Source organism: Sciurus vulgaris (assembly GCF_902686455.1).
Source record: "Sciurus vulgaris genome assembly, chromosome: 17".
Classification (NCBI taxonomy): Eukaryota; Metazoa; Chordata; class Mammalia; order Rodentia; family Sciuridae; genus Sciurus; species Sciurus vulgaris.
In genome coordinates, this window is record NC_136478.1 from 56,765,753 (window position 1) to 56,775,574 (window position 9,822).

The 9,822-nt window shown below is 54.4% G+C and overlaps 1 protein-coding gene across 2 annotated transcripts; it reads right to left on the minus strand.

The window, feature by feature from the left end:
- Nucleotides 1–335: 335 nt before the first annotated feature.
- Nucleotides 336–9,382, minus strand: AP2S1 (adaptor related protein complex 2 subunit sigma 1). 2 transcript variants are annotated; one of them, XM_079119558.1, is made up of 5 exons: nt 9,226–9,382; nt 5,990–6,139; nt 1,421–1,534; nt 754–813; nt 336–627 (listed from the first exon to the last, which is right to left on the minus strand). In XM_079119558.1, the coding sequence occupies exons 1-5, from the start codon at nt 9,226–9,228 to the stop codon at nt 526–528; spliced, it is 429 nt and encodes a 142-aa protein (XP_078975684.1). In that variant the 5' UTR covers nt 9,229–9,382; the 3' UTR covers nt 336–525. The 2 variants fall into 2 exon arrangements, with proteins under 2 accessions (XP_078975684.1, XP_078975685.1); XM_079119559.1 differs by lacking the exon at nt 9,226–9,382 and adding an exon at nt 7,797–7,821.
- Between the last annotated feature and the right edge of the window lie 440 nt (nt 9,383–9,822).

Here is a 9,822-nt window from a genome sequence, read left to right on the forward strand (position 1 = left end):
GCTGTGAACCTGGGCAAATAGTTGAGCTTTCCTGGGTTTAAGTGATCTCACCTGAAAAATGGGGACAAGAGTCGCTTCCTGTGAACGCCGAGGAAGGTGATCCGGTCAGCGGCTTGGGACGGGGCTGGCCGATCAGTGCACTTGGGGCGCACTGCCGCCTGACCCGCCCCGCCGGCGCCTCAGGAAGCCTGTGTGGGTGGGGCAGTCTGAAGGGGCTTTCACGCCCCTTGTGTAGCACAGTGGGTGCTTGTTGACCGACTCACTGACTGATGGAGGGCAGGGCGCCTGAGGGTCCCTGGGTCCCTGGGAGAGGCAAGAGGTCAAGGACTACAAGGCCAGGCGGGACCGCGGGTTTATTGGGGCTCCACACACACTCACAGCATCACACGACAACGGCGTGGTGACTCTGGACACTGACAGCCCAGAGGCAGTGGGGGGCGGTCTCCTCCCTTGTGGCCCAGACCCAGCTGGGTCCCTTCCTCCAGGGCGGCTGAGGGAGGGGCGGCGGGCGGCGGGCGGCGGCCTTCACTCCAGGGACTGCAGCATCAGCAGCTGCTTCAGCACCTTCGTCTGGCTGGTCTCGCGGATTTCGCCGGCCAGGAACATCTCGTCCACGACCGTGTAAACCTGTGTGAAGGGGAGGCGGGCAGAGGGGGCCCGCCACCAAGAAAGCCAGGAAGTGGACATCAAGGGCCCTGGTGGCTAAGGGCTCTGGGCCACACACACTCCCTCCTCCCTGTGCCAGGCGCTTACCTTGTAGAAGTTGAACACCAGGTCCAGTTCACAGACGTTGTGGAAATACTCGTTCAAGACCTGGGAGAGAAGGGCAGTAAGAGACGGGCAGGGAGGGGCATGCACAGAGACAGGAGCTAAGGTCATAAGAAAGAGACGGAGAAGCCAGACACAGTGACACATGCCTGTCACCCAGCAACTCAGGAGGCTGAGGCAGAAGGATGACAAGTTCAAGGCCAGCCTCAGCAACTTAGCCAGACCCTGTCTCAAGACATGAAAAAGAACTGGGGATGCAGCTCAGTGGTAAAGCACTGTGTTCCATCTCCAGTACTCAAAAAATAAAAATAAGTGGCAAAAAAGTCAAGTAAAGCTTAGGAAAAGGATGAAGAAAGAGACACAAACCCAGGGAGGGAGACAGAGATGTTAAGACAGAGCGAGGCGAAGAAGAGTCACAAGACAGGGATCACTGGGTGACAACACAGAAAGATGGCAGAAGAGCCAGCCTAAGGCACAGGAAGACAGTTGGACAGCAGGGAAGGCAGGAGAAGGGGACAGAGATGTGGAAGGACAGCAGGGGGCTGGGGCAGCTGTGAGGGGAGACAGAGTCAAGAGGACACAGGTGGCAGACAGACGGAGTGAGAGGGGACCAGAGCTCCAGGCCGCCTAGGCCCACCCCACCGCCACGCACCTCCACAAAGTTGTGGATGGCCTCCAGATAGGCCAGGTTGTTGTCATTGACGTCCACACAGATGCAGAAGTACAGGCCAGCGTAGCGTCGGTAAATGATCTTAAAGTTCCGGAACTGTGGACAGAGAGGCTGTCAGTGATCGAGGCCTAGGACCCAATGTGCCGGGCAGAGCAGGGCCAAAGCCTCACTGTGTGGTCTCTGCAGCCCAGGCAGTGCCTGGTCCATGCTGGGGGTCCAGCAGTGAGAGAGGCAGGCCCAGCTCTGCCCTCCTAACTGTCCAGGGGAGGGAGACTCACACCCTGGCAGAGGGTCAGGCGGCCCCAGTGGGGACTAAACCCCTCCTAAGCCCAGGAGCCAGAGAAGCTTCCTGAAGGAGGGCATCGCATTTGAGACCTGTAGGATGGGCAGAAGTGCCAGGCAGAGGGAGCAGCCTGCCAGGCCCAGGGCTGAGCTGGAGCTGGAATGTCCGACAGAACCTGGCCAGCCACACCACCATCACCTCCGCAGAGGCAAGGTCCTCAGCCTGGACTGATTCCATCACCTCCTGAGCCTACTGTGTGCCAGGCCTAGGGGGGTAGTACAGAGGTCACTACTGTCTCCAGGAAAACCTGGGCCCTGTGCTCACTGAACTGAATACAGGTGGAGTACCCTGAGCTGCTATGCTTGGGACCACAAGTGTTTCAGTCTTGGGAGTTTTTCAGATTTTGGAATATTTGCACAGACTTTACTGGTTGGATACACTAATCTGAACGTCCAAAATGCTCCAAAATCTGAAAACTCAGGTCAGCACCCAAAAAGTTCCAGATTTGAGCCAGGTTGGGTAGCACATGCCTATAGTCCCAGTTCCTCATGGGGTAGAGGCAGGAAGATGGCTTGTGCCCAGGAGTTCAAGACAGTCTGGGCAGCAGAGTAAGACTGTCTCAAAAAAAAAAAAAAATTTTAGATTTTTTGGATAAGGGATGCTCAACTGGAATATGTAAACATGAGGATAACACCACCGTAATAACATCCACACAACCCATGAATAGTTACATCTGGACCAGGGAAGCAGACTAATTTTACATTCATGGGTCCTAAAGAGATTGACAGGGGCTGGGGCTGGGGCTGGGGCTGAGTGGCAGAGTGTGTGTTGGGGGGTGGTGGTGGTAGTGGTGGTGGTATGTGTGCGTGTGTCGCCACCTGGTGGTCACAGTGGGTGCCAACATTAGTCCTTGAATTTTTTACTCTTTAGCTGACTGTTAATTTCTATAAGCAGATTCTGTTTTGCAATATTATTGCAGTGTTGCCCACACATACCAGAAAGAGAGATAATCTGGCACCGATCAGCGCTCCTTTATTACCTGCTGACCTCGCCCTCCTGGCTCCCCCCAGCCCTCTGGCTGCCCTGTCCTGGTAGCATCCTCTTCCTGTTTTAAATTCTCAGGCTTCTCAGGGACCTGCCGCCCATCTCACCTCTGTTCCTGAAAAGCCTCTTCCTGCAGGCGGGGGCAGGTGTCCCCTCTGAACAATCTGGCACTGCCCACACCCACCCTGTTCCATTTCAGGTTATCCCTGCCTGGGAAAGTCTGTCTCCAGATTGTACTGCGAGCCTATGCGGGAAGCTGAGGATGCCACGCTGTCCCCAACGCCACTCCACATGGGGCTGACATCACCGCACAGATGCTACAGCAAACTGAACAATGGCCCCCAAATATGTTCGTACCCTAATCCCTGGATCCTGCGAATATTTGGCCCTACTTGGTGAGAAGGGACTTGGCAGACGTGATGAGGTCAAGAAGTTTGAGGGCTGGGGGTGTGGCTCGGTGGTGGAGCACTTGCCTAGCATGTGTGAGGCCTGGAGTCGATCCTCAGCACTGCATAAAAATAAACAAGAAAAATAAAGGTATTGTGTCCATCTACAACAAAAATATATATATATTAAAAATAAAGCCAGGCGTGGTGGCGCATGCCTGTAATCCCAGAGGCTCAGGAGGCTGAGGCAGGAGGATTGCAGGTTCAAAGCCAGCCTCAGCAAGAGCGAGGTGCTAAGCAACTGAGTGAGACCCTGTCTCTAAATAAAATACAAAATAGGGCTGGGGATGTGGCTCAGTTGGTAGAGTGCTTGCCTTGCAAGCACAAGGCCCTGGGTTCAAATCGCCAGCGCTGAAAAAAAAAAAAAAAAATAGGGCTGGGGATGTGGCTCAGCGGCTAAATGCCCAGTACCAATCCTCAGAAAAAAAAAAAAAAAAAAAAGAAAGAAATGGGGAGATGGTCCTGCAGCATCTGAATGGGACAATGTCATTGCAGGGTCCTTAAAAAGGAAAGAGGGGTGGGACAGTGAGAGCCAGAGAGACTGAAGATGCTGCTGCTGGTGCTGAAGACGGGAAGGACGCTGGGCGGCAGCTGGCAGGCGGCTAATGCTAGAAGAGGCGAGAAGTGGACTCCCGCCCAGCCCAGAGGGCCAGGCTCCCACGTTGGTGGTGACTTGTGACTATGGCCACGGGAAGCTGACCCAGGCAAGCACAGCCTGGTTTCCCGCCTCCCAGCCTTTGTTTTTCCCTCACAAGTCCCCCCTCCTGATCACTAGGCCACAGGGACATGTCATGTGGCCTCTCTTCAGCCTGATACTGGGTGTATCAGTGCTGGACCAAGGACCTCTGCGCCCGTGGCACCCCCTCCTCCAGGGCTGGGTTCCTCCAGCCAGCCCTGCCGCTCTGGTGGCCACTGCCTGGAGACAGGCTCTGCGTCGCTGGCAACCAGGAGAAGCAGCACAGGGCTCTCAGGCACTGCTGGGAAGGAGCGCTGGGCTGGCCAGACAGGACTCAGCGACGTCGGGTAAGTAACCACACAAGGGAACGACCGGGTGAGCCTGGGTCCAGGGAACTGAAGGCCTGTGGCTCGGGCTCCCCGTCTCACTCCCCACCTGACCCTCTGCCCTTCTGGCTGCCCCGTCTGTCCGGGCCTCACTGACCACTTCTGGACCCTCATGTGTATCAAACCCAGCTCTTGGCACAGGACCAGGCGCTGTGCGGGCAGCAGGGGCCACCAGAGCGGCACCCCCAGCATCCCTCTAGCTCTCCTTTCCTCCCCTCACCCACTGTCAGCTCTTGGCAAGGCCACCAGTGACTTCTGCTGGCCGCCCCCAGTGGCCAGTCCCACTTTCCTCCTGGAACGCTCTCTTCCCTGATGGCAGCTGGCGTCCGGAGTCCCACGGCTTTCCTCCACCCTCTGCTTCCAGCCGTGGCCCCTCATGCTCCCTGTCCTCCGGTCTCACAGCCACCACGAGTCCTTGGCTGGGCTCCCACATTTCTGCCTCCTACCCAGGCCACTCAGTGCCTGCGACTTTCAGACCCCTTGGATTTGACCTTCCCACACCTCCTCCTGGCCTTCAGCCTCAGCCTGCTCTGCCAGACTCCACCACAGCAGAGAAAGCCAGAGTACTGCAGGGGCTCTCGCCAGACCCCAGCCCGGGTCTCTCCTCTAGCACTCCAAGCCCATGCCTGGCCACCCCGTCAGTTCCATGGCGGCTCTGTCACCCATATATGCACCTGCATTACTGCTGTCACCTCCAGACTAGGCCCCTGCTTCCCAGAAGCCCAAGGCAGGCCCTATCCCTCCTCTGCTCAAAATGCTCCTGTGCTCCGTTTTCCTGAGCCGATCTTCCAGGAGGCCCGAGGCCCGGCACCTGTCAGGTCTCTACTCATGTCTGCTCCACCCTCCACCCTCCTCCTGGCTTACCCCAGCCAGGCCCGGGCTTCCTGCTATTTCTGGAATGCCCTTCCTATGCTCCTGCCTCAGGGCCTTCATACTTGCTGTTCCCTTGGTCTGGAATGTTCCTCTCTCAGACAGCCATCTGTTTCCACTGCCTGGACTCCTTCAGGTCTTGGCTCTAGTGTCACCTTTCACTGTGCCTTCTGGAACAAACCACCTAGAGCTGCAGGGCCCTCCCCAGTGTCGCCCAGCACTCTCTCCTCACCTCAGCTGCTTATTATTCCCGCTGAAATTCATGGCCACCTGAGTACCACATCCATGACTATCTGTCTTCTCCCACCAACCAGGACACCCGTTCTCTGAGGCCGGGGATTTGTGTCTGTTACATTCACTGTAGTACTGTCAGGACCGAGAACAGTGCCTGGCACCCAGTAGGCCTGTGGTAAATATTTGTTGAATTCTACTGGACAATGGGTCTTATCTCTTTTTCTTTGCAGTGCTGGGGATGGAATCCAGGGTCTCCTAATACTAGGCAAGTGTTCTACCACGAAGCTACATGCCAGTGAATGTCATGGGAATAAAAGATGGAGACTCGTAGCCAAGCGTGGTGGAGCACGCCTGCAATCCCAGCAGTTCAGGAGGCTGAGGCAGGAGGATCACAAGTTTGAGGCCAGCCTCAGCAACTTAGCAAGGCCCAAAGCAACTTAGTAAGACACTGTCTCTAAATAAAGGAAGGAAGGAAGCTAAAGTGAGCTGAGGGAAGAAAAAGAGGAGAAGGCGGGTCAGTTAAAGGATCACTGTAGCTAAAAGTTGGGCAGGAGGCCAGGAGAGGTCACAAGGACAGAGGGGGTGTTGGAGGCCCGGAGGGGCATTTGTCACCTCCACAAAGTTGGTGTGCTTGGCATCTCGGACAGTGACCACGGCATGCACTTCCTCGATCAGCTTCTGCTTCTCGTCGTCATCAAACTGCATGTACCACTTGGCCAGGCGCGTCTTGCCTGCCCGGTTCTGGATGAGGATGAATCGGATCTGGGGGCAGCAGGAGGAGGAAGAGGAAGTGAGAAAGGCAGGGAGGCAGCAGGCTGGAGGCCACTGCCCCACAGCCCCACCCATCCCTGCAGGGGAGATAGGGTGCTGGCCCTGGTTGCTCCCCAGGGCCCACACAGGCCTCCCAGCGTAGGCTCTGTCCCAGGTCCCTCCAGCCCACCTTCCGGCAGTGGCCAACCCTGGAGCCAGCAGCAGGGCCCTCAGTCCCAGGCTCCATCTCCTCTTATCTGCCTCTCAAAGCCTATTTCCCCATGGGCAAAACAAATTCCAAGAAGAGGTTATTTTTTTGAATCAGGGTGTTCTGGAGGTTTAATAAGTTTATAAACCTAGTTCAGAGGCTGGTATGCAGTAGGCCCTCAGTAAAGGTTTGCATCTCAGATTCTTCATTTTGAGCCCTGCTTTCACTTTTTTTTCTTTTGGCTAACTTTTCTCTTTTTAAAAATGGAATAGTTTACATATCACAAAGTTCACCCTCTTTTTCTTTTTTTTGGTACTGGGCATTGATCCCAGGGATGCTTAACCACTGAACCACAACCCCAGGCCTCTTTTCTATTTTATGTATTTAGAGACAGGGTCTCACTGAGTTACCGAGGCTGGCTTTGAACTTGCGATCCTCCTGACTCACCCTCTCAAGTAGATGGGACGACATATATCTGCCACCATGCCTCGCAAATTCATACTCTTACACAGTAGACAGTTCAGTGGTTTTTAGGATATTCTCTTAGAATATCACAGTTGTACAAATATCATCACCGATTCCAGAAAATTCTTAACACCCAAAAGAAACCTCCTACCCACAAGCACGCACTCTTCCTCCCCTCAGCCAGTCTACCCTCTACCTCTGTGTATTTGCCTATTCTAGATATGTCGTACAAGTGGACTGTATAAATGTGGCCTTTTGTAACTGGCTTCTTTCTCTTAGAATCATGCTCAGGTCCATCCATGTCGTAGCACATGTCAGGGCTTTCTTTTTTTCTTTCTTTCTTTTCTTCTTTTCCTTTTTTTGAGGTGCTGAGGATGGAACCCAGGTCCTCACACATGCAAGACAAGTGCTCTACCACGGAGCCACATCTCCAATCCTGCAAAAGTCACTTCTGAAGTGACTTAACTGCTTAGGCCTCAGTTCAGCACAGTGTCTCAGGCTATGTGCTCTGTATGTGTCAGCTATCATCAGTTCTAGGAAGTTTGCTATTATAATTCTGAAAAGCCAGGTGGATCATCTTGGGCTACTGTGAAAACCACAGTTAAAGTCAGAAGGGCTTAGCATCGTGCTTTTATACATGCACAAAAAAGTTAGCTATCAAACACACACACACACACAATTAGTTATCATAATGACTAAGGTATTCGTTCAATCAAGAAGCTGAGAGTACAGTTTATTCTGATGCCAGAATAAACCCTGGTACTATCAGTTACTTGCTGTGTGTCCATGGGCAGATACTTAACCTCTCTGAGCCTCAGCTTCTCTTTCTGTACAATGAACTTAATGAGCATACCTCCTCCAAAGACCAACACACAGGTTAATAAACATAAAGGGTATAGTACAGTACTTAACATTCACTAAGTGTCCTATCAACACTAGGTCTTAGTAGCATTATACTATGTTGTTGACTTTGAGAAAACCCTGACCCAAACTCACCTAGCTAGGAAGGCTGTCTTTGGGCCCAGTTCTGTCTGGGATAGGCATGCTCCTGCCCATTTTTCAGATGAGAAAATAACAGGTTCAGAGAAAGAAAGTCTCACAGCCAGAAATTAGATCTGGAGTTCAAAGGCCTTGCTCAGAACCTCCTTACCCACTGTGTAGGAGCCTCCAACCCTTCCTAAGCGTTCACACACTCTAACCACCCCCCGAGCCCACCAGGCTGGACAGGAAGAGGATATTACACTCTCCTTCCACGAACTCCTTTTGCTGAGCCTGGGAAATCCACTTCCTAGCAGGGTAGGGGTCCAGTGCAGGAAAGGAAGGGGTGTGTGTGGGCACAGCAGGCAGCCACAGCCTGGGGCAGAGCCAGGGACAGAAGGGTCACATGGGAAGGGGAGCTACAGCAAGTCTAGAGTTGAGAGCTCTGCCTCTTATTCCCCTCAATACCTCTTCCTGCTTCTCCTTCCAGTTATAATCTCTCCCACTTCTAGGAATCTGTCCACAATCTTCCCACCAGCATCCTCATCTGCTTCTGTGCCCTCTGATGCCTCCCAATCTCCAGCCCCCCTCCCGTTTTCTCACTTTCAGTCCCCTCTCTCAAGTCTCAGTGGGTCTTTCATTGGAGATATCCCTTGTTCCAAGGTCACATCTTGCTTCCAAGTCCCTGTTCCTTGGAGAAACTCACCCACTGTTCTGACATTCTCCCCCAATCATCTCCTTTCCTGATTCCCTGACCAAAGAACTCTTTCTATGTTCCAGAGCCCCAACCTGGGGGACAGAAGTACCCCCTAAATCCAGTGCTCAGTCCTTGCCCCAAGAGCCCCCTCTTCCAAGCCTCCTCCCTACCTCCAAGACCTCTTGTCATGGAAGGATCTATTCAGCCCTCCCATTCGTTTCTGCCGTCCAGTCCCTACTCCGCGCCCTCTCCTCTGGCAGCACACTTTCCTGATTTTCCTGACTCCCTCCCTACAGGTGCCCACGACCGGCCTCCAGTGCCCACTCTCTTGCCCTGGAGAGTCTCTCTCCTCAGCAGTATCCTGCTCCTGTTCTAACGACCCCACTGTTGCCTCTGGAGAACCCTCCTGCCCCACCGGCGGGCAGGTGTCTGCAGTCCTTCAAAGCCTCCTCCCCACCTCCAGTGCCTCGCGAGTTACCTATCCTGTTTCAAAAGCCCCCAACCACTTTCGGTGCCTCCCGCATGCACTGCCTTTTTCTCTGGACACCCTTTCCTCAATGTCCCTTGCCTGGAGAACCCAATGCACACCCGAGCGCGAATCCAGGCCCTGTTCCCTCCTCCCCAGCCCGAGAGCCCACATCTGGTCCAGACCATCCGCGGCAGGGCTGCACTTGTCAGCGCCGAACCAAGCCTCGGATCTGCACTTGGACCCTCCCTCCATCCGTCCCGGGCGAGGCGCGCCCCCGTTACCATGGCGACCCCTATCCGGACCCCAGCGGACCCGGTCCCGCGGCAACAGGGCGGCTCCGGCTCCGGCTGCAGTTGCGGGTCCCAGAGCTGGAGCGGACTTCCGGCAAAAGAACCCGCCTACCTCTCGCGCACAGCCCACTGGGAGTTGTAGTTTCATAAGCGAGCCGGCAGACCAGGGAGAAGGCGCGGGCCCGCTTCCCATCATGCTCAGCGACTGTCCCCAAAGGAGCCGGGCTCCAAATGCATGCCGGGAGTAGAGGACGAGTGTCTCTTTGAAGGACTCCAATTCCCGAGATGCTTGGCAGTCAACGAAGGGAGTTTGCATTCAGGGAAATGTAGTTCTGGTCGCCTCCTACCCACACCCGCACACCGGGGAAGAGGGCTGGCTGGGAATAGTAGTTACAAAGAAGAGACGGCGTTGGTGACCTCGAAGTGTCACTGTCTTTTCAGGCTCACTCCCCGCGCTGTTTCAAATACTTTGAGGCTGGGGTGCATCTTTGCAGTACAGTCTGTGCTCAGCATGCGGGAGGTGCTGGGTTCATTTCTGCACTGAAAAAATAAAATAAAATGCATTTAGCGTTGAGTGTTTCCTAGTGG

Bases quoted from the DNA above. Each gene is read 5' to 3' on its own strand.
- AP2S1 (XM_079119558.1), bottom strand. The intron at 1,535-5,989 runs GTGACAAATGCC...CTCTGTCCACAG, and splicing joins AGCACACCAACTTTGTGGAG to TTCCGGAACTTTAAGATCAT. The intron at 628-753 runs GTAAGCGCCTGG...CCCTTCACACAG, and splicing joins TGGTGTTCAACTTCTACAAG to GTTTACACGGTCGTGGACGA.